The sequence below is a fragment of the Hemitrygon akajei genome, chromosome 11 (genome assembly GCF_048418815.1).
Source record: "Hemitrygon akajei chromosome 11, sHemAka1.3, whole genome shotgun sequence".
NCBI classification, from domain to species: domain Eukaryota; kingdom Metazoa; phylum Chordata; class Chondrichthyes; order Myliobatiformes; family Dasyatidae; genus Hemitrygon; species Hemitrygon akajei.
This window is the reverse complement of record NC_133134.1, coordinates 27234071-27259484: the sequence shown is the minus strand read 5'-3', so window position 1 is coordinate 27259484 and position 25414 is coordinate 27234071. Positions and strand designations below refer to the sequence as shown.

At 40.6% G+C, this 25414-nt stretch overlaps 1 protein-coding gene across 3 annotated transcripts in view; it reads left to right on the top strand.

Annotated features, from left to right (window-relative positions):
• Positions 1-16120, top strand: part of myh11b (myosin, heavy chain 11b, smooth muscle) — a 136521-nt gene extending 120401 nt beyond the window's left edge. For 2 of the 3 annotated variants that reach the window (XM_073060521.1, XM_073060520.1), the window contains 6 exons: positions 705-793; positions 1152-1275; positions 4375-4583; positions 6756-6864; positions 12019-12191; positions 15330-16120. In XM_073060521.1, coding sequence (XP_072916622.1) covers positions 705-793; positions 1152-1275; positions 4375-4583; positions 6756-6864; positions 12019-12191; positions 15330-15471 — 846 coding nt within the window. In that variant the 3' untranslated portion in view covers positions 15472-16120. Of the gene's footprint in view, positions 1-704; positions 794-1151; positions 1276-4374; positions 4584-6755; positions 6865-12018; positions 12192-13311; positions 13345-15329 lie in introns of all 3 variants that reach the window. The other variant, XM_073060522.1, reaches the window with a different exon arrangement.
• Positions 16121-25414: the final 9294 nt, after the last annotated feature.

Genomic DNA, 25414 nt, shown 5'->3' with positions numbered 1-25414 from the left:
AGATCAGCATGCAAGCCTAGGCAAATATCCAGGAAGGGAAAGATATATTGTACAATGTAGCTAGGCAACAATTGTTAGTCACCTGTATTTCAATAAATGCAAATTGCAAACTGCAAGTGAAATTTAATTTGGTTAACCCAGAGATGAAATCACACTGTCAGACTCAGACTCCATTTAAGAGTTATAAATTGACATGCTTCAGACTCATTGACACTACCACCCTAGGCTTTGCATGCCAATGAATGGTGCAGAACATGCTAATGTAGATTTCTGTTGGATGTATTAGTTGTGTAGTTTCCTAAGTATTTGCTCTTTCCCCAATTGCAACCCCATCTACCACAGATTTTCTTTTCAACTCTCTGAACTTTTTATTCCATTGTGCCTTTATTAAAAGTGACTGAGCATAGATCTCCATCCTGTAGTGTCTGTCTTAACAGTTCTATTCTATCCATATCTGCTCTTTTGTGCTGTACAATTTTCCCCAAATTTCTAATTCTTAACCCCTGCAATTTTTACTGCCTTCATGTATTTATCCAATAAATATTATGTACATCTAAAGCTGAATTGTTAAACTTTAAAAAGTAGTTAATGACTTTACTTTCAGCTAGAGTAGTAGCATCATTAAAACACGATTACTACAATAATGACTCCACTATGCAATTTTCTCCTTGTTTCAATTAATTATCTCTTACTTCCTCGTCAAGGATTTGGCAGCTGCAGAACGTGCTCGCCGACACGCTGAGCAGGAGAAAGAGGAACTCGCTGAGGAGTTAGCAGGCAATGTCTCTGCAAAGTATGTATTAAGAAGTTCCTGATTTCTCTGTACTCCTGCTAAAATGCAGTTAGCTACTGACTGATAACCATTATTTAAGGTAAACAGGAGTAATGTTGTAGACCTTTTTCCAACCCCACCTGAAAATTTACATTCTGTTGAGTAAAGTGAATGATAGCTCTTCAATCAGCAACATAAACATTTTCCGGACTCCAATTTTAATAAGTAAATTATTTAAATTGTCCAGAATTCAAAATGATCAATAACACTCAAGAAAGTCAAATGAAATATAAAAGCTAGTTGTAATTAAACAAATTCTGTATTCTGAAAACTCTGAGTTTGTGGTTCGAGTTCAGCAGACATTGAAAACACCTTACAGGTCCACTCTACTGGATGAGAAGCGCCGCCTGGAGACAAGAATATCTCAAATGGAAGAAGAGCTTGAAGAAGAGCAGGGTAACATGGAAGCATTGAACGATCGCCTCAGGAAAGTGATTCAACAGGTACAATACTAGAGAAACTCTGATCACTTTGTCTCACAGAGTTTAACATCTGATAGCTATGATCCCACAAAGCAGATAATTATCCAGATGACAAGCAGGGGTTCAAAACCCATACCAATATCCAATTCTATATATACACACATACCAACATTGTCACTTAGAATTCACTAGACAAAACATTGTGAATATCCCACACTGTGTCAGTATAACTCTTTAAATTATGATCATAAACCTCTCATTAGGTTGATATGTCAGTCTGCTCCAAACTTGGGGATGTTTTGTATTAAGCCAATAACCATGGCTTTTTTTTAATAGCTATGCCATCAAATTACACATTGCTTTAGCATAGACATTCAGAGCTTTTGCCTAGAAACTGGAGTGTGTAGCATGTGTTTCGTATGTGGTTTCCATGTTGTCATTACTGTTGTGCCATTTCCAGTGAAACTGCTGACCATTCACAGAAAAGTGGACTGGGCACTTCAAAACACTATTCCCTTTATGACAGTTGTTTTCCCACTTGTCATTTACACATTGGAAAACATCTTCAACGTGGAGCAGCCTTGTTTCCTTGTTTCAACTCATGGTAAAACATGAACCAAGTATTGCTGTGTCAGCTGGGAGATATTAACTAGAGGTCAGCTGGATTAAAGGCTGTCTTCACATGCTAGTCTGGGTTTGCACAGCACCGATATCGTGAAGGAGCTTGAGGCTCATAGTGGGACCACTTGTAGCACTGCACTTAATCAAGTGAGGACAATCTGGGCAAGGTGCCATGATACAAGATAAAGTTCTGACTCACTTCCCACGCATCCAGGCAGCTAGGACGCAGTGACTGTGAACTCAGCCAACAGGTCTTATTTTCACTCAGCAATTGGCGTGAAAATGACCCTGACAATTTTTTTAAGGGTACACTTTCTCAAATTTAGGATGAGGTGCCCTCCATTTGGGAGTTGATGCTAAAAACAACATCTATTTGGCACATCAAAAAAGAAGCAAATCCGCTTTTAGGTTTATCTTTGTTTGCCTAGTTACTGTTTCACTTCTCAATTACCACTTAAAATGTCTTTCTTCTTTGTTCTCTTCAGCAAAGTTCAGCATAAATTTATTATCAAAGTATGTATATCATATATGATTTTGAGATTCAGCTAATGTATCATCTAATCATTTACAAGGCATTGATTAAAAAGCAGTGTAGAAGGTTGAAGGGTTCCCTCAGAGGGATACGAAGGAAAAAATAGTCCACATATTTAACACACATAAACATCAAATATGTTAGTAGTACTCATACAGTATATTGCTTTTGATTTAATCCTTCCTCAGTTGGATTGTCATAACAAACAAAATCTAATCATTTGTTAAGTTTGAATCTGTTGTGTTAATCTCCAGTTTAAAATACCATTTCTGAGGAAATGCTTCACGTCCCCTAATATCTTGTATGTTAATTAAAGTTATGCTCTACTATAGAACCATAGGACATTACAGCACAGAAACAGGCCTTTTGGTCCTTCTTGGCTGTGCCGAACCATTTTTCTGCCTAGTCCCACTGACCTGCACCTGGACCATATCCCTCCATACACCTCTCATCCATGTACCTGTCCAAGTTTTTCTTAAATGTTAAAAGTGAGCCCGCACTTACCACTCCATCTGGCAGTTCATTCCACACTCCCACCACTCTCTGTGTGAAGAAGCCCCCCCTAATGTTCCCTTTAAACTTTCCCCCCTTCACCCTTAACCCATGTCCTCTGGTTTTTTTCTCCCCTGGCCTCAGTGGAAATAGCCTGCTTGCATTCATATAACCATATAATAACCATATAACAATTACAGCACGGAAACAGGCCATCTCGGCCCTTCTAGTCCATGCCGAACGCTTACTCTCACTTAGTCCCACTGGCCTGCACTCAGCCCATAACCCTCCATCCCTTTCCTGTCCATATACCTATCCAATTTTACTTTAAAAGACAATACCGTCCCTGCCTCTACCACTTCTACTGGAAGCTCATTCCACACAGCTACCACTCTCTGAGTAAAGAAATTCCCCCTCGTGTTACCCTTAAACTTTTGCCCCCTAACTCTCAACACATGTCCTCTTGTTTGAATCTCCCCTACTCTCAATGGAAAAAGCCTATCCACGTCAACTCTATCTATCTCCCTCATAATTTTAAATACCTCTATCAAGTCCCCCCTCAACCTTCTACACTCCAAAGAATAAAGACCTAACTTGTTCAACCTTTCCCTGTAACTTAGGTGCTGAAACCCAGGTAACATTCTAGTAAATCTTTCCTGTACTCTCTCTATTTTGTTGACATCTTTCCTATAATTCGGTGACCAGAACTGTACACAATACTCCAAATTCGGCCTTACCAATGCTTTTTACAATTTTAACATTACATCCTGATGCACCATCAATAACTCTCGGAGATGGGAGGCGAACGATAGGGTTTTATTAGCAGCAAAACAGAGCACAGCATCTTGGAGACTGGGGGGGGGGGGGGAGCAGTGCATCCAATCGCCTTTATACAGGGGTCTGTGGGAGGAGCCACAGGTATACATAGTTTACCACCCATCCCAACTCCTATAATCAAAGCTCTGATTTATAAAGGCCAGCATACCAAAAGCTTTCTTCACCACCCTATCCACATGAGATTCCACCTTCAGAGAACTATGCAACATTATTCCTAGATCACTCTGTCCTACATTCTTCAATGCCCTACCATTTACCATGTATGTCCTATTTGGATTATTCCTACCAAAATGTAGCACCTCACACTTATCAGCATTAAACTCCATCTGCCATCGTTCAGCCCACTCTTCTAACTGGCCTAAATCTCTCTGCAAGCTTTGAAAACCCACTACATTATCCATAACGCCACCTACTCTATCTATACCCATCATAATTTTATATACCTCTATCAAGTCTCCCCTCATTCTTTATACTGACATGTATAAAGAATAACATAACATTGCTGATGTAGTCAACTGTTAAAGAGAATTCGATGCATGATGACTAGAACTTACTTGATAAAGCCAATGTTTCGAATTGCTTTTAATTTTCTGCTGTTATACTTGCAAAACCTTACATAAGTTCTTTTAAACTATCAGTCAGAACAGCTATCTAATGAACTGGCTGCCGAGCGCAGTGCGAATCAGAAGAATGAAGGTGCTCGGCAGCAGCTTGAGAGGCAGAACAAAGAGCTGAAGGCCAAGCTCCAGGAAATGGAAGGCAGCGTCAAGTCCAAGTTCAAATCCACCATTTCATCTCTGGAGGCAAAGATCGCCCAGCTGGAAGAGCAGCTGGAAGCAGAAGCAAAGTAAGAGGACTTGACCTGATATATTATCTCCGTTTGTGAGTAATCCACTGCCTTAGTTTGCTCCTGTAGCCCAATGCATAATTTGCTGGCTACAGCAAGTCAGCCATGCCCACTGTTGCAACACACACAAAATGCTGGAGCAACTCAGCAGGCCGGGCAGCATCTATGGAAAAGAGTGAACAGTTGATGTTTTGGTCCGAGACCCTTCAGAGCCCTGATGAAGGATCTAAGTCCAAAATGTTGACTGTTTACTCATTTCCACAGATGCTGCCGGGCCTGCTGATTTCCTCCAGCATTTTGTGTGTGCTGCTTTGGATTTCCAGCACCTGCTGATTTTCTCATGTTTGGGATGCTTACTGTTAATCTTTTTTTTCTGGAGCTGCCAGTGTTATTTTCCCAGAACCGAGCAATTCAATGCTGACTGGGGGATCGATTCATCAAGCACCATTGCTCTGTCCTCCACAAAAGGCCGGTGGTGACCACCCATTTCGATTCTACTCTCCATTTCCATTCGGACACGTTGGTCTGTGGTCTCCTCTACTGCTACAGTGAGGCCACACTCAGTTTGAAGGAGCAACGCCTCAGATTCCATCTGGGTAGCCTCCAACCTGATGGCATGAACAGCGTTTTCTACCCCACCCCCAAACTCGTCCTTTTTTTTCCATTCCAACTTTGGTTCCCCTCTTACCCATTCTCTTCTCATCACCTCCCTCTGGTGCCCCTCCTTCTTCCCTTTCTCCCATGGTCCTCTCTTATCAGATTCCTTCATCTTCAGCCCTTTACCACTTCCACTACCTTCTCCCAGGTTCTCGCTTAATCCCCCCTCCCTCAAACATCCACCACCTGATTCCCTCTCACCTGATTTCATCTATCACTCACCAGCTTGTACTCCTTCCCTTCTCCCCTCCTTTCCAGTCCTGATGAAGGGTCTCGGCCCAAAACATCGACTGTTTATTCTTCTCCATAGATGCTGTCTGACCTGCTGAGTTCCTCCAGTATTTTGTGTGTGTTGCTCAAAATGATGAGGCTCCTGTGACAGCAGGGACCTGGACAATGTCCCATCACGTTGCTGCTAAAACAAGCCCCAGCCATAAAATGAGAGAAAAAAACTTTGAAAGTCACTTGAGCCCCATCCCTGCCATAAACAGTTCTCATACTTTTGAAATATCCCTGCAGTTTGAAAGCAGTCAACATTTGTTGAACTTTTTGAAGTTCAACATTGACTACTCAAAAACACATTTAAAAAAACATTGAAGTAAGCTCAATTAATTCAAGCCCTAGTCACCTGGTACAGGATCAGTGGACAGATTGCAGCAAGATCACATACTTCTGCTGAAGTCTGCTATCAGAGAATCACCAGCAAAGAGCGACCAGCCAGTCTGAACGTGGTCCTTCACTCAAACTTGATAACATTTACACTGATAAATGCAGCAATTCAGCAAGGAACTGCAGTCATCTTCCAACCAATTACTTGTCACAGAAACTAAGTAGCCATCTGATAACATCTTGATTACAGTCTTCAGAATGTCTAAATTTCCCCTTGGAAAGAAAAACACTGGAGGATTACATAGTGAGTAATCATTTCTATAACAGATGTGAACCAGGGCTCAATAATATGTGGATGTACGGCTTTTTTCCAACTTTAAAGAAGTTACCATATAGGAATTACATGTATTCAAATATGGATGTTGACCCATTTATACTCTGCTTATCTGTAATTCATTTCCCACTTGCAAAAATAAAGGATACAAACTGAATATTGTATTTAGATAATAGTTGGCAGTAAGCTGAGGCTGTAACTACATTCTGGCAATTACATTGCTGTCTAATAGCCACTTAAGCTTCAGTTCTTTCCTTTGTGTATTTGAAACATTCTGAGATTAAGTCTCCAGTCTCCTTCTGTGTCCACTGGATTGATTTTCCACAGACAGTTTTTCTATGGCTTATACATATTAAAAGTCCTCAAGCCATTTTTAATAAGACAATCCAATTAATATCAAACCCTGAATAACAAATTGCTCTGTTATATGAGGAAATCTTAATGGAATTGGAGAGGCACAATTAAGTCGTAGGTCAGACAAACTACAGCTGATCTAGCAGTTAATGTTGCCAAAGCCGCCTACTGCAATGATATTTCTTGATCTGTTTCACATGAAACATCTTACCTTTCAGGGAGAAACAAGCGTACACCAAGGCAGCCCGCCGTACAGAGAAGAAACTGAAGGAGGTCATGTTGCAGGTGGACGACGAGCGAAGACATGGGGAGCAGTATAAAGAACAGGTAAAGTACCAACCTCCCCCCAGAAAATAGCAACACTCATATGCACTCTGTTGCATCTTTCAGTGCATTTTACAGTACTGTGTAAAAGTCTTGGGCACATACAGTATATATAGCCAGGGTGCCTAAGACTTTTCAACAGTACTGTATTTGTCAAAGTGAAGTGGAGATCAAGTTTGTAATTCTGGTGGGAGCAAAGGATGTTGGGAATGGTAAGGGTGGGAGGGGTGTGAGACAGGAGGTAGAGCCGTGCCAGGGGTGGGGGAAGGTGGCACGGCATGGATGCAGACACACCCAGCCCTGAGACACCAGGCAAGGTCATCTGATTCCAAACAATTCATTTATTGATCATTACAGAATGTCTCTCTGGTGCTTCCCGCTCCCTCCCCTCTCCCTCTCCCTGCCCCCCTCCCACTTTCAGTCCACAATGGGGCACCAAAAGTCTTAAGCACCCTAGTTATATACAGTATAGGCGCCTAAGACTTTTACACGGTACTCCGAGAACATCAGAACCTTCCAATTCAATGTCATGGCTGACGAATTTGGATTATAGCCACAGCTTTTATTTGTTTCAAATATCAAACTATGAGTTTATTAAATTCTTCTGGCCTCCAAATTTCTATGAAGCTTCACAATATTGTTCCAGTTTTCACATTTCCTTCATCTCCAATAGGAACCATATGGCTATCCAGTTCTGATGGAAGATGAAGGTGAAATTTTGAGGGTACAGAATCTTTATGTTCCTGTTAGGTTCAAAGGAAAGGTTAAAAGTTTGAGAGAGCCATGGTTTTCAAGGGATATTGGAAACTTGGTGAGGAAAAAGAGATATCTACAATAAATATAGGCAGCATGGAGTAATTGAGGTGCTCAAGGAATATAAAGAATGTAAGAAGAATCTTAAGAAAGAAGTTAGAAAAGCTAAAAGATACGAGGTTGCTTTGGCAAGTAAGGTGAAAATAAATCCGAAGGGTTTCGACAGTTATATTAATAGCAAAAGGATAGTGAGGGATAAAATTGGTCCCTTAGAGAATCAGAGTGGACAGCTATGTGTGGAGCCAAAAGAGATGGGGAAGATTTTAAACAATTTCTTTTCTTCGGTATTCACTAAGGAGAAGGATATTGAATTGTGTAAGGTAAGGGAAACAATTAGGGAAGTTATGGAAACTATGACAGTTAAAGAGGAGGAAGTACTGCCGCTTTTAAGGAATATAAAAGTGGATAAATCTCCAGGTCCTGACAGGATATTCCCTAGGACCTTGAGGGAAGTTAGTGTAAAAATAGCAGGGGCTCTGACAGAAATATTTCAAATGTCATTAGAAACAGGGATGGTGCCGGAGGATTGGCATATTGCTCATGTGGTTCCATTGTTTAAAAAAGGTTCTAAGAGTAAACCTAGCAAATATAGGCCTGTCAGTTTGACATCTGTGGTGGGTAAGTTAATGGAAAGTATTCTTAGAGATGATATATATAATTATCTGGATAGACAGGGTCTGATTAGGAACAGTCAACATGGATTTGTGCATGGAAGGTCAAATCTTATTGAATTTTTTGAAGAGGTTACGAGGAAAGTTGACAAGGGTAAAGCAGTGGATGTCGTCTATATGGACTTCAGTAAGGCCTTTGACAAGGTTCCACACAGAAGGTTAGTTAGGAGGTTCAATCGTTAGGTATTAATATTGAAGTAGTAAAATGGATTCAACAGTGGCTGGATGGATGGGAGATGCCATAACTGTTTGTCAGGTTGGAGGCTGCTGACTAATGGTGTGCCTCAGGGATCTGTACTGGGTCCAATGTTGTTTGTCATATACATTAATAATCTGGATGATGGAGTGGTAAATTGGAATAGTAACTATGCAGATGATACTAAGATAGGTGGTGTTGTGGATAATGAAGTAGGTTTTTAAAGCTTACAGAGAGATTTAGGCCAGTTAGAAGAGTGGGCTGAACGATGGCAGATGGAGTTTAATGCTGTTAAGTGTGAGGTGCTACATTTTGGTAGGAATAATCCAAATAGGACATACATGGTAAATGGTAGGGCATTGAAGAATACAGTAGAACAGAGTGATCTAGGAATACTGGTGCATAGTTCCCTGAGGGTGGAATCTCATGTGGATAGGGTGGTGAAGAAAACTTTTGGTATGCTGGCCTTTATAAATCAGAGCTTTGAGTATAGGAGTTGGGATGTAATGTTAAAGTTGTACAAGGCATTGGTAAGGCCGAATTTGGAGTATTGTGTACAGTTCTGGTCACTGAATTATAGGAAAGATGTCAACAAAATAGAGAGAGTACAGAGAAGATTTACTAGAATGTTACCTGGGTTTCAGCACCTAAGTTACAGGGAAAGGTTGAACAAGTTAGGTCTTTATTCTTTGGAGCGTAGAAGGTTGAGGGGGAACTTGATAGAGGTATTTAAAATTATGAGGGGGATAGATAGAGTTGATGTGAATAGGCTTTTTCCATTGAGAGTAGGGGAGATTCAAACAAGAGGACATGTGTTGAGAGTTAGGGGACAAAAGTTTAAGGGTAACACGAGGGGGAATTTCTTTACTCAGAGAGTGGTAGCTGTGTGGAACGAGCTTCCAGCAGAAGTGGTAGAGGCAGGTTCAGTATTGTCATTTAAGGTAAAATTGGATAGGTATATGGACAGGAAAGGAATGGAGGGTTATGGGCTGAGTGCGGGCCAGTGGGACTAGGTGAGAGTAAGCGTTCGGCACGGACTAGAAGGGCTGAGATGGCCTGTTTCCGTGCTGTAATTGTTATATGGTTATATGGTTATATGGTTATAAGATTACATATCTTAAAAATCTACCTGGTTCCCTCCTCCATAATGACTACCTGACATGCTGTGGACTTAAGAAGCATTCCATGCTGATTTTAAAGATTTTCTGGCTTAACAATATTTTGCTTTTAGTTAAAATGTGATGTCAATTGTGTAAGAACATGATAGAGTGTATTAATATTGTAGAAGCCATAGTGAAATCAAGGCAGATTTCTGTGTAAACAGGGCCAGTGGCTCAGTCTGCTCTCCATCAACTGCTCACTAGATCGACCTGCAATTGCTAATTCAGACCAATTTTTGAGAGGCATGTTCTAGACTTCTGTAGAAATGCTAATGAAATCAACACTTACTGTGAACTAGAGGGTAAGTCGGATATCTCCCCTGACAAGTGCAAAATTAAACACAGACATTTTGAATTCACAAGCAAGAGAAAATCTGCAGATCTGCAGAAATCCAAGCAACACACATCAAATGCTGGAGGAGCTCCACAGGTCAGGCAGCGTCTGTGGAAAAGTACAGTCGACTTTTCAGGCTGAGACCCTACGTCAGGACATCAGAAGTTACTACCCCTTTCCTTCTAAAAGTTTCGTAATGCCTGTAGTCCCTAAAAAAAATTTGCCTTTGAAGAAAATGGAAAACTGTGAAAGTACCTTATTTAACAAACTGATGTCCCATAACCACAAAGTGCCAACCCTCTTAGGACCTGCCTATTCACATGTAAACAAACAGAACTAAATATTAACTGCTGTCAAACAGCTCTGCTAACCAAAATTAATTTTACGACCATAGGATCTAATTCTTTCAGATTTTTAAAACAAAATAAGCAAAAATTTTCTTTTACATACTGTCACATTTATCTCTATTCCATCTTTCTTCTAACTTCTGCGTTCAATTTTGCATAAAGGATTCGAGATTGTTTATTATCATTTTTCTGTGCGTGAGAGCAAAGAAGAAAATGATTGTTATTCCACATTTGATGCAGTATAAAAACACAATAAATATCAAATCAATCCTATAAAGCACAATGTACAAATAACTCGAGTGTGATCAGCTTGTGTACTTAGACTGATTGTATGTTGGTAAATAAGGTGATACCACGGGCAGGAGTATCTGAACATAAGGTGACTCTGGCAGAAATGATTATGTGACAAGTGACTCTTGGTAAGCAGAGCTCTTCTAGGTAGCAACGTGGCACATGAAAACACAGTCGGAGTGTCTGTCAGTGTAGCTATGAGGGGTAGAGTTTGAGTGTAAGGTGCCAGTGCTTGGGGATGAAGGGTGCTGAGGGGTAGTGGAGAGGAGTGGCTGATGTGGATGTGGTGTTGGGGGATTGGTGGGGTGTAACGCGCAGAAGTGTTGATCACCATTACGGCTTGTGGTGGGGGGGGGGGGGTAATTGCTTTTGAGTCTAGTGGTCCTGGCATGGTTGCTGCATAGCCTCTTCCCTGATAGCGGTCCATAAGCAGGGTGGGTGGGATCCTTCATGATATTGCTGGCCTTTTTCTGGCCCCTTTCTATATATGCCCTTGATGGTGGAGTAGGCTGGTGCCAGCTGGGCAGCTGTTAGGACCCATTGTGGAGCCATCCTATCAGTCACAGTGCCGTTACCCCTCCATACCACACAGTGATGCGGCAGGTTAGGATGCTCTCAACTGCGCATCTGAAGAAGGTCGTAATTTCCTGCTTCAGACTACTGAACTGCTCATTAATGATTCTGCTGTCTGATCAAGGAGATTCGTGGCTGATTTTCCCTCAGAGGCTTTCCCCAGGGCTGAAATGGCTAGCACAAGAGGGCATAGTTTTAAGGTGCTTGGAAGTAGATACAGAGGAGACATCAGGGGTAAGTTTTTTTTACACAGAGATTGGTGAGTGCGTGGAATGGGCTGCCAGTGGCGGTGGAGGCGGAAATGATAGGTTCTTTTAAGAGACTCCTGGATGGCTACGTGGAGCTTAGAAAAATAGAGGTCTATGGGTAAAGCCTAGGTAGTTCTAAGGTATGGACATGTTCAGCACAGCTTGGTGGGCCAAAGGGCCTGTATTGTGTTGTAGGTTTTCTATGTTTCTAATCCCCTGCACCCTTATGTCTGTAAAATACAGTACAACAAATCCCAGTGTGAAGTCTCAGTGAAAGCCTGTGGGTAAAGTGCAAAAGGAATGACTTACTAGCATCATTCAGTGCCATTGATTCAAAATCGAATTAATATTACCCACAGATTCAATTATTACCCACCAGAAGGCATGAATCTTTTTGTCTCTTGTAAATTGTGAGTTTTATTTTCGTAATACATTATCATTTACAAAACTGTTTTATTGATTGAGATGTGCTATGAATTTTAGTGCTACCTCAGTACAGGCTTAAAATATTTTATCTCCTGCAGGCAGAGAAAAGCAATACCCGCATGAAGCAGCTCAAACGACAGCTGGAAGAGGCAGAGGAAGAATCCCAGCGGATCAACGCATCTCGGCGCAAACTTCAGCGAGAGCTTGAAGAAGCCACAGAACTGAACGAAACCATGACCCGTGAATGTAACACACTGAAGAACAAACTAAGGTAAACCCAACCATCCCACAGTGGGTAGGAGCTCCTTAAACAGATGTAATCGCAGTGTCTGCTTTGCGACACTGATGATTTCCTGGGAATTTTCTCCATGCTGATCCCCCGTCACTGTCTCATTGCCAATGGAGGTATGGTAGTTAATCGGTTAACTGGATTTTTCCTGAACTTCCATTCAACTTACAGTGGCAGGCTGTGAACAGCTCCAGAGAAACTCCTAGTATGTAACACTCCCTCTCAGAGTGGTAAGATAAAAATGTTGATGTTTTATAATGAGTTACATGAAGACATCATTTAAACAGAGCAGGTAAGAAAAAAAAATTCAGGCCAAAAAGTTTTACAATAGAGTTATGTACAAGAGAGACCAGCAGAATTCCATAGCTTCCCACGGATAACTTTTACAGCTCTTCCCCAGGTTACCAACAGTGACTTATGGAAACCCCGTACATAACGAGTAAGTATTTGGGGGATTGGTGGGATGGGAACAAGGCATTTCTGTGTGCCTTCTCTCCCCACACCACACCACCCATCGCAGCTGTGTCATATTCACACAAATATTGACAAGTTAGGCTACTATAAGAGAATTTAGGATTCAACCACAGATCTCAGGGAGTAAAGTTTCAGGTAGTCCAGATATCAAAGATGGCAGTTTCCCATTCCTGAGGACATCTGCATTCTGGTTGTTTTTTATTCAGCAGCTTTTAATCATTTTGGTGCTATCCAAATTTTAAAAATCATTAAATTTATAATCTTATTTTCGGCTAATAATCTTGTTTTAGTCCAATACCATAATCATTGTATCACCGGATGCCTTAAAATCATTTGTCAAAGGAAAAGCTCCAAAGCTGTAATAATGAGGCATACAGGTTTATTTTAAGTAATCTGTGTACCACTTTAGAGAACTCTGTGCAGATTCTGAATTTTAGCTATCATTCAACATAAAATAACCAATGGTAGATAACTTATCTAATATGGAGTTATTACAGTGGTAGTAGATTCAGGCCATCATCCATTGTCCTCTGCACAACATCAATGGGATTTGATTATGATTTGCTTTAAGAATTGTTTATAATGGGAATGACGTGTAACCATGAGGGAAATCTTGTCTTTATTACAGAAATGCACATGAGCCAGCTCAGTGAACATCCAGGTACCTCCCAAACCTCAGCTATGCAACTCTCCATATTGCTCCAACTTCCATCTCATTTTCTCCTTAAATGCTGACAATTTTCTGAAAACTCTTAAGTCTGAGGAATGGTGTTAGAAAATATAAAGTGATCTAAAGATAGAAGAGCCACGGGATGAGATCTATATATGACATATCATACTGAGCATCCCTAGAGAAATATAAACCTTATCCCGTGGTTTTTCATTATGCATTCTGTTTATACCACGTTAGATGAAACAGGCTTCAATTTCAATGCTTCGAGCTGATACTGTGCTGAAATGCCAGTTACTCTTAATGAATGGTAATTAAATATATCTTAACTTTGATGTGCCTGAATTATTTTTCAAGAAAATGACATCACGTGGTAAAATAAACAGAATAAAATTATAATGTATTGTTACAGTAAAAGAGCTTAATTCTTTTCATACTGCTGCGTACGTGCAGTGGACTGTGCAATGTTCACAAACTCTCAAGGCTGTCACTAACCATTGTGCCAACCCTTACACTGCCAAGTCAGCCAAGAGATTAGTTAATCTTCTTCAGTCTGAACTTTTTCCCCCCTTCCTTCCTTTTGAAACAGACTATGTTTTGTAACTAAACATAAGTAAAATCTGAGAGCAATGCCACAGACTTAAGTATTCTTGGGGTGAAATTATTGACTGTATTCCAGAGAGCTGACCCTGGTAAATCCAGTCTGTTTTCATTTATAGATGATAATTCCATAACAAAGTGGGTTATATTGTTGGAAATATGATCCCTGCAATAACTTGGGATACTCCCAGCAAGAGCAAACATTGTCACTGGAATTTTTCAAAGCACAATTTTGCGGCAGTTAAGGGTTTGACCCTTTTTTGCTTTATTAATTCCATATTATCAAACTGCATTATTTTCCCCAGCCCTTTGAGGATTATATAAATACTGTGTGAAGTGACTATTAATCATATTTCAGTAAAATTATCATTTTTATTCCGCAAAATTCAAAATAAATTAGGCATTCACTGATTTAATGGAGATGACTATCATGGGAATTATTTTTTAAAATCCCTTGGTCCTCAAAGGGTTAAATAAATACATACTAATCAGAAAGCATGGCTAAAGCTTGTTCACGGAAATATATTATCATTTTAACCCAAACACATAAAAATAATTTATTTAAACTGAAATATTGTAGGATTTTAAGTTTGTTTTGCAATTATTTTGAGCTCTCTACAGTTCGTATCAGAACACTGGAGCTAGAAAGTAAATATATGGCTAGCAATCACCCAGTTACACAAAACCAACTAGCCAGACTCACTGATACTGTTTTCCTAACTTCACCAGTATTTGGAATTAAACTGCCTGAACATAGCTGTAGATTTTGCATATGTAGACTTTGAGAAACAGAAGCACTTATCTAGTGATTAGTATTCCTTGCATGTGTAGTTTCCAAGCAAGTCAAATGCATGTTTTATAATTGAATGTGGCATAGCAGGCACAAAGAGACTATTTCAATTTTACCGTCAGACTGATGGTATGGATGGCTGTCAATCACCAGCAGGGTTAGAAACTTGAAAATATAAACAAATCTTCATCTCAAGAAGTCTCCAAGATCAACAGGTAACTAAAAGCAGCAATATTCCATTAATACCAGAATACCTGAGCTGACAAATCTGATGTCAAGCTCCAAATCTTTCAGAACATGTTTTAAAATGGGATGCATCATTTAAAAAACCTTGAAATACCACCCGAACCCAAGAGACATTGACATAGAACTAATTTATTGTTTACAATAAAGCAAATTTTGATAAATGATATCAAACATGTGGAGCCCTTGAAACCATCTAGGATTTTTGGTTAACAATATCCTGGGCTTTTATCTCCAATATCCAAACGCTGCTAGGTTTGGTTTGGAGGGATTGGCTAAATGTTAGCCTTCTTATTGTCACTGACTTTTACCAACTCTAATGAGCTGTATTTTTCTGATGTAGGCGTGGAAATGAGCCTATGCTCAGCGGTGCTCGAAGATCTGGCGGCAGACGTGGCATGATTGATAATGCTTCACTAGAAAACTCTGATGAAGACATTGGAGGACGAGATGCAGACTTCAACAGCACAAAATCTGCCGAGTAGTGACAGTACTATCGTATAGAAGGGGGGAATATATACAGATGCTTAGAAAAAGCTTTAAAAGGGTAAAAGGGTCACTCACGGTATTTAACAAGGCACAGTTTTCCTACCCTTAAAACTACCCCATCATGATAAAACAACTATCTTCACATGCATGTAGTCAAAACCATGTTATTTTACTAAATGTTTTACATGTATCAAAGTTTCAAATATTCTAGCATTTAAAATACACTGTAAAAATACAGGCGAAAACATGTATCCCTAAAAGTGCACTGTCTAATGGGATAAGAATCTAAAATATTTTGTCACTGGATCATGAACAAAATTGATCAATATTATAAGAATGCACACTTCCCTAACTGAAATGATTGGTCTCACTCATCAACACAGATTTATTAGAGGTGGATGGCCCATTTGTGTCTTTATAAGAACCAAGCACATTACTGTACTATTTGCAATACATGCCTATTAGACCATAGCCATACTGGTCACAGGGTTCTAGAGAAGTGCTTTTTTATGCCACTTGAAGTACTGGATTTAAAAATAATCTATTATTTGCAGTAATATATTCATAACCTGCTAAACTGTTTTGCAAAGTATTTTGAAGCTGTTTTATGAACCACCATCACAAATAAAGGACTTTAAATCACAAGCTCTTGAGCTTTATGGTTATTCTTTTTACATATGCATATTCATAATTGTTTTGTCATTTTTCCTCTATCAGCCACCTGCACCAAATAATGATTGCTGAACAATCAGTCAAAATGGGAGTTGAGGGGAACTGCATTTGTTGACTTTTTATTGTTCTTTCAATTCAAGGGAGCTGGTTCTTTTCCAATAACCAGGGTTGAAATCAACTCTGGGTCTATGCAACCCAGTAGATCTCAACCAATATAGTGTGCACATAGTGCCCCAGATTTGGTACTAAACTAAAACATTAGAAACATTACATGAGTGGGGTGAGGACGTCACTGAAACAGGTGTTGTAGTGAATGGAAATGCCATTGTGCCAGAAAAGATTTCAGAAGATCTGAAGACCTTAATTCCTGGATTCAGCCTTTCACAGAACAGGATTGAAACAGCTGTTCACAGTCATAGAATTGAACAGAATGGTCTTTATTACCTAAAATAATACTGATACAAGTAGTTTGAAGGATCACATAACTATTGCTCTTTCCATTTGAAATGCTAGTATCTCCTGCCCCATTGAAAAATCTGTTGCTTGGACTTTTGGTTACTATTGAATTTAAATATAATTTAAGCACTTCTGCATACAAATTAGATTGCATAGTTTATTTTCAGTGGCATAAATCCAAATAAATCATAATAAGGCAAATCATAACAGTGATCATTTGCAGATGAAATTGTGCCACTCCTAAGTGTAGCCTCTTCATTTCCAGTCACAACTTTAACAAGTCCAGCATCTGACAGCACTTAAATCATGGCAGTAAAATGCAACGTCTGGCAGCATAAACTGGAACTCCTAACAATCACAGGAAAACAGGGAGCACAATGTGCATTGTTCTTTATTCAGAGACACTTTGCTAAACTCAGGACACTTAATAAAGCAGCTCCAAAGATCTTCCCTAAGTATTCAGCCTGCATTTAAATTAACAATAAGTGCATTTGTTAGTGAATATGATGAACTTTAGTTTTCACATGTAGGCATTGCAAGAAAAACTTTGTGAACCCTTTGCAATTACCTGGTTTTCTGCATCAATTATTCATAAACTATTTTATAATCGTCATCTAAGTCACAATAATAGACAAATACAATCTGCCTAAACTAGTAACACACAAACAATTGTACTTCTTGATAATACTGAATACACCATTTAAATAATCACAGTCTGGTATGAATGTCTGGGGCAATGCCTTCTACAAAATCTATTTGGAGTTAGGTGAGATGAGTTTGGAGGTGTGGGTGGTAGAGGTGCCCTGCCCTGTAAAAAAAAGACACATAAAGTCAGGTTACTGACAGAACCTGCTTTTCTCAAGAGACATCTGTTTATGTACACCATGCCTCAATCAAAAGAGCTTTCAGAGGAACGCACACAAAATGCTGGAGGAACTCATCTGGCCAGGCAGCTTCTGTGGAAAAAAGTATTTTGTGTGTGTTGCTTGGATTTCCAGCATCCTCAGATTTTCTCTTGTTTGTGATCCAACTTTCAGAGGACCTTAAAAGAAGAATTGTAGAGTTGCAGGAAGCTGGAAAAGGCAACAAAAGTATTTCTAAAGACCTGAGTGTTCATCAGTCCATAGTAAGAGAAATTGTCTGCAAATTCAGTACTGTTGCTAATCTCCCCAGCAGTGAGCATCCTGTAAAGATCACACCAAGAGCACAGCGTGCAATGCTGAAGGAGGTGAAAAAGAACCCAAGGGTAACAGCAAATGACCTGCAGAAATCTCTAGAACTTGCTGAAGTATATGTTCATGCGTCCACTATAAGAAAAACTCTGAATAAGAATGGTGTTTATGCAAGGAAACCACGGAAGAAACCACTGCTCTCCAAATAGAAAACATTGCTGTACATCTCAAGTTTGCACAAGACCACCTGAATGTTCCGCAACACTCCTGGGACAATGTTCTGTGGACAGATGAGACAAAATTTGAACTTCTTGGCCAAAATGCACACTGCTATGTTTGGAGGAAAAAGGGCACTGCACACTGACACCAAGACCTCATCCCAACTGTGAAACATGGTGGTAGGAGCATCATGGTTTGCTGCAGCTTGTTTTGGAATGGCCAAGTCTGAGTCCAGATGTTAACCCAACTGAGATGTTGTGGCATGACCTGAAGAGGGCTGTTCGTGCAAGGTATCCCAAAAATATTTATGAACTGAGAGAGTTTTATATGGAGGAATGGTCTAAAATTCCTCCTTGCTGTTGTGCATGTTTGATCAACGAGTACAGGAAAGGTTTGGTGAAGGTTATTGCTACTAAAGGACATTCTAGCAGTTATTAAAGACAAGGATTCACATACTTCTTCCAGCCTGGACTATGAATGATTAAAATAATGTGTTCAAAAATACATGAAAAGTACAATTGTTTGTGTGTTATTAGTTTAGGTAGATTGTGTTTGTCTGTTATTGTGACTAAGATGAAGATCAGACTACATCATTTTATGAGTAATTAATGCAGAAAACTAGGGAATTGCAACAGGTTCACAAAATTTTTCTTGCAACTGTACATCAAAAACATACAGCCACTACATGGAAATGTATTGTTTGGATCAACGACAAACACAGTCAGAGGATGCACTGGAGGCAGTCACAAGTGTCGCCGTGCTTCTGGTGCCAATATAGCATGCCCACAACTTGCTAACCCTAACCCATATGTCTTTGGAATATTGAGAGGAAACTGAAGCTCCCAGAGGAAACCCATGTGATTTTGGGGAGAACGTACAACTCCTGACGCTGTAAAGCATTGTGCTAACCACCACACTACCACGGTAATGAGAAAAAACCATGTAACCTTTAGCTCAGTGATGGATCCCACAGGGGACAGAGCGTGGAGGTAGGTGCAGCAGATGATTCCAGGAGAATTGGTGATCCTGGGCTAGAAGAAAAATGGACAATTCTGAAGACATTCTCCCATATAGTTTTCCACTCCCCTAGGCAGCCTGTGTGCTGCTGGTTTCCACTACCATAGAGATCCACACCCTGACACGGTGGAGAGGTTTGCGAGTTCCTGAGATGCCATCTGGAGTTTAGCCATGTGGCCCTTATCTAGTAAGGTCACCAGTGACAGTAAGGTCGGGGAGTGGTGGGGGAAGATAGGTTCCAGACAAAGAGCGATCCAACCATGACCTCACTGGTGGAGCAGGAGGGAAATGATGACCCATGACAATGGCAGTGAAAGCAGAGGAAGGCTGCAGCAGTGAAGGGTCCTCAGTCACCTTGCATTTCATGCCACTGGGCCCTGACCCCGATCAGTCAAGAGCCATGTAGTGGCTGCCCATGCATCAGCCTCCCCAGGCTAAACAGAATCACGTACAGTTGTTGTCCATCAAGGAAATCCATCATAAATAGAGTGACCGCTTCATCAAGCACCTCCACTCTATCAGCCAAAAGCAGAACCTCCCAGTGAGCAAGCATTTTAATTCTGATTCCATTTCCTGTTCCTACATGTAGGTCCTTGGCCTCCTCTTATGCTAAGATGAGTCCACCCTCAGGGTGGAGCACCACCACCTTATATTCCCTCTGGGTAGCTTCCAACCTGATGGCATGAATATCAATTTCTCCTTCCGGTAAAAAAAAATTCACTCCCCCCTCCCTCTTCCACTATTCCCCACTCTGTCCTTTTACCTCTTTTTTCCTGTTTATCAGTTCTCCCTGAGTCCTCCCCTCCTTCCCTTTCTCCTATGGAGCTCTCTCCTCTCCTATCAGATTCCTTTATCTCCAGCCCTTTACTTTTCCCACCCACCTGGCTTCATCTATCAATTTCCAGCTAGCCTCCTTTCCCACCGCCCCACCCCCACCTTTTTATCTGGCGTCTTCCATCTTACTTTTCAGTCCTGAAGAAAGGTCTTGGCTTGCAACGTCAACTGTTTATTCATTTCCATGGATGCTGCCTGACCTACTGAGCTCCCCCAGCATTGTGTGTGTGCATGTGTGCGTGTGCGTGTGTGCTTGCGTGCGTGCGTGTGTGCATGTGTGTGTGTGTGTGTGTGTGTGTGTGCGTGTGCGTGCGTGCATGTGTGTGTGTGTGCATGTGCTTGCATGTGTGCATGCATGCATGTGTGTGTGTGTGCATGTGTGCTTCTTTGGATTTCCAGACTAGCTCCTACCTAAGAAAGGACCTGGATCCACTACAATTTGCCTGTCACCATGATAGATCTACAGAGTGTGTTATTATGTGTGTACATAATGAAGAACTGCAGTTCCCAGTGTGCAATGCAGGCAGTTCACCCTGAACCAGAAGTGATGTGGGGGAGCTGGTCGCACGTGTTCAGGTTAAGCTGAAGCATGTGAAGCTAGAACCATTTCCTCCCTCATCCCTCCCCCTCCTGTCTTCTATCATTTCGGATCTTCCTCCTCCCCCTTTCAAATCTCTTACTATCTCTTCTTTCAGTTAGTCCTGATGAAGGGTCTTGGTCCGAAACGTCGACTGTACATCTGGAGAAGGATGCTTATGTGAGAATGCTGTTCTTGGACTACAGTTCAACACCATAATTCCAACCAGGCTCGACAGGAAGCCAGATCGCCAGCAGGTGGTAAGAGTGGGCTCCCCTATCGCCACCCTCTGACGCTCAACACAGCAGCCCCTCAGGGCTGTGTACTCAGTTCCTCTTTTACTCCCACAACTCCAATCTACAAATTAAATTTGCCGAGACTACATTGTTTGGCTTAATCTCAAACAATAACAAGGTGGCCTACAAGGAAGAAGTCATCTCTCTGGCACAGTGGTGTCAAGAAAACAATCTCTCCCTCAATGTCACAAAAACAAAGGAGCTGGTTGTGGATTATCAGAGAAATGGAGACGGGCTAACCCCTATTGATATCAATGGATCTGGGGTTGAGATGGTAAACAGTTTTAGGTCCCTCAGCATTCACATCACTGAGGAGCTCACATGACCTGTACATACCAGCTGTGTGGTGAAAAGGGTCCAATAGCACCTCTTTCACCTCAGGCAGTTGAGGAAGTTTGATATGGGCCCCCAAATCCTAAGAACTTTCTACAGGGGCACAATTGAGAGCATCCTGACTGGCTGCATCACTGCCTGGTATGGGAACTGTACCTCCCTTAATCACAGGACTCTGCAGAGAGGGGTGTGGACAGCCCAACACATCTGTAGTTGTGAACTTCCTATGATTCAGGACACTTACAAAGACAGGTGTGAAAAAAGGGCCCGAAGTATCATTGGGGACCCAAGTTACTCTAACCACAATCTATTCCAGCTACCATCTGGGAAACGGTACCACAGCATAAAAACCAGGAGCAAAAGGCTCCGGAACAGCTTCTTCCACCAGGCCATCAGACTGATTAACTCACGCTGATTTGAGTGTATTTCTATGTTACATTCACTGCTCTATTTATTAGAAATTACTATGATTGTACATTGCACAACTTCTTGGAATGCAAAGCTTTTAAGTTGTCAACTTACCGGAAAATTTCCAGAAATTTCAATTTTATTTCCAGATGTCCACGAATGCAATATAAAACTTCCAGCACCCATTATGACATTTTGATCTATGGTCTTCTCCACTGTCGTGATGAGCTCGCTGTCAGGTTGCATGAACAACACCTCCTATTCTATTTGGGTGCCCTCCAAAATGACAACCAGTCTTGAACCTGGCAATTTCTCCCTCCTCCCCTTCTCTTCTATTCCCCATTCTGTCTACCCTCCTACCCCTTCTCTTCTCCACACCTTTGCAGTCCTGATGAAGGGTCTTGGCCTGAAACATCAACTCTTTATTCCTTTCCATGGATACTGCCTGACCTGCTGAGTTGCTTCAGCATTTTGTGCGTGTTGCTCTGGATTTCCAGCAGCTGAAGAATCTCTTGCATTCAATAAAACTTAAATGATATCCTTTGGTGTCATTACAAATTAATCAACAGCATTTAGCAGTTCAAGTAATTTGGAGGTTTCATACAAGTTACTGCAGATATTACCAGAACTCTACTAAATCTTACGATTTAACAAAAATAACTGGAATTGTACTTGGAGAATGCTCTGACCTATTATCAGCTCATATTTACTACCGAATTTGCCAGTAGTAAATAGTGATTGCACATCTTTTGCTTCCTTCTGTGAATCTACATACAATTTGAAAGCCAGCAATTCTACCTCATTCAATGATAGCCAATATGCAGAAATGAGCTTTAAAAAAATTAATTACCAGCTTTACAAGATTATGAAAGTAGATAAAACTTTCCTAAATCAGAAGGAAGCTGGTACAGGAGACTCAGGACTCACACCACCAGCTTCAGGAACAATTATTACCTCTCAATCATCAGGCTCTTGAAGCAAAGAGGTTAAACTACACATTCCCCATCACTGAAATGTTCCCACAACCTATGGACTTATTTTCAAGGAATCTTCATGTCAACAGTTATTACTATTATTTCTTTGATTTTGCATATGCTGCTTTTTGTCTTTTTCACACTGCCTGCACACAGTTGGTGCAGACCTCCACTGATTCTATTATTATTGGATTTATTGAATAGGTTCAAGAAAATGAATCTCAGGGTCATATATGGTGAAATATGTACTTTGATAATAAACTTTCTTTGACCTTTGAATCTAGAGTTAGAGCAGATAATCCCCCTACCATTCAGGTTGAGCAAATGACAAGAGCAGCACTGTGTTTGTACAGTTTTTGTTACAGATCAAGTCAAGTCAACTTTTATTGTCATTTCGACCATAACTGTTGGTACAGGACATAGTAAAAATGAGACTTTTTCAGGACCATGGTGTTACATGACACAGTACAAAAAACTAGACTGAACTATGTAATAAAAAAAAGAGAAAGCTATACTAGACTACAGACCTACACTGGACTGCATAAAGTGCACAAAAACAGTGCAGGCATTACAATAAATAGTAAACAGGACAATAGGGCAAGGTGTCAGTCCAGGCTTTGGGTATTGAGGAGTCTGATAGCTTGGGGGAAGAAACTGTTACATAGTCTGGTCGTGAGAGCCCGAATGCTTTGGAGCCTTTTCCCAGACAGCAGGAGGGAGAAGAGATTATATGAGGGGTGCATGGGGTCCTTCATAATGCTGTTTGCTTTGCAGATGCACCTTTGCAGGTGTAAACGTCCGTGATGGCAGGAAGAGAGACCCCGATGATCTTCTCAGTTGACCTCACTATCCGCTGCAGAGTCTTGCGATCCGAGATGGTGCAATTTCCGAACCAGGCAGTGATGCAGAGTGATGCAGCTGCTCAGGATGCTCTCAATACAACCCCAGTAGAATGTGATGAGGATGGGGAGAGGGTGGGGGGGGGGGGGGAGGTGGGAGATGGACTTTCCTCAGCTAATAATCAGCATCAAGACTTAATTATTTGATTTCTCACTCCAATACTCAAGAATAATCAAAACATACAATATTTAACATGTACAATAATGACTTTTAAAGGACAGTTGGACACAATTTAGATAGGAAAGATTTAAGAGGAATATAGGCCAAATAGGACAAGCTTGGTTGACATAACCAGTTGGATCAAGGGGTCTGTTTCCATTGTGTATGACTCTTGGCATGGATTATGCTTAGTTATCTCAAATCTCTAGGAGATCCTTCAAAATATATGCTGTGATATTGCTTTTGATTGATGAAGGTAGAACTGTCAATATTGTTTATATGAATATCACCATAGGGTTTAAGAAGATTCTTCATGGGAGGCTCTTCCAAAAGATTAAGATGCATTGGATCCAAGGTGAATTGGCTGTTTAATTTCAGATCTGGCTTGCCTATAGAAGACAGATGGTAGTGCTCAGCGGACTTGTTGTAGATAGAGATTGGTGATTAGTGGTGCTGCCCAGGGATCTGTACTGGGACCTCTATTGTTATATATGTAAAAAATTACCTGGATGAAAATATAGATGACCGGGTTAGCATGTTTACAGATGATTCATAGATTGGTGTTGTAAATAACATACACTGACAAAGAATACAGCAAGATATAGATCAGGCTTGGGTGGAGAAATGGCAGATGAAGTTTAACCCAATGTGAAGTGTTACACCTTGGTAGGTCAAATGTAAAGAGTCAGTACACTGTTTTTTGGCAAGATCCTTAACAACATTGACAACCACAGGAACCTTAGGGTTCAAATTCATAGCTTCCTGAAAATGACTACATAGGTTGATGGGGTGGTTAAGGTATATATTAGTCAAGGCACTGCTAAGGGCAAGTACAAATTCAAAAGGCAGCTTTATAAAATCCTAGTTCAGTCACATCTGGAGTATTGCCTAAAGCTTTGGTCACCCCATTATAGTAAGTATCTGAGGCTTTGGAGAGGGTATAGTTGAGTTACCAGGATGTTGCCTGATTAGAGGACATGTGCCACAATGAGAGGTTGGGCAAACCTAGGTTCTTTTCTCTGGAGTGGCAGAGGCAGAGGGAAGTTTTATGAGATTATGAGAGGCATATATAGACCACCTTTTTGCAAGGGCTGAAACACCTATCAGAGGGCATGCATTTATTTAAGGTGGGGGAGGACAATTTCAAAGCAGATGTGAGAAGCAAGCTTTATTTTATTATACAAGTCTGGTGGGTGTCTGGAATGCACTACCTGGGTGGTGGTAAAGTCAGAAACATTAGGACCTTTAAGAGACACTTGGCTAGGTATACAAATGGAGGAGATAGAAGGATATAGACATTGCATTGGCAGAAGGTATTAGTTTTGTTAGTAATTGATTACTAATTTAAATGATTTGGTACAACATTGTTAGCAAAAGAGCCTGTCCCTGTGCTGTATTGTTGTATGTTCCATGTTCCAAGACAGTTTTTTTCTCAAAACAAATTCCTGATTGAAAAGGTGTTCTAAAAGCCTTTTTGTTTTAAAAATTCAATAAATGTGGGCCTGCAACTTTTCCTCAGCTGCAGCTACTCTAACTATACTAGCCTATACTTTTTGATGCCCTTTCTCTGGGGTAACAAAGTCTAATTACAAGCAGGAGTTCATCAAGAAATGGAACTTTTCCCAGCAGTTCCAGACAGCTTTAAAATAATTCTCCAACTGATGACAAAATCTTCGAAACTTAAGGCAAGAACTCAGAAAATTAAAATTCCTTTTATGGGATGATAGGCAGCTTCATTGTCCTTACCCAATGAAAGCAAGGATGTGAAACACAACATAATTGAGGGTCACTAAGAAATAGAATAATCAATTAAAATAAATTATAGAAGTATAAAATAAATAATAGCAGTGAGGCATTACAGAGGATCATATGCAAAGTATCATAACTGGTTGAGCAAACATGCTTTTTATTCAAGTCTTTAC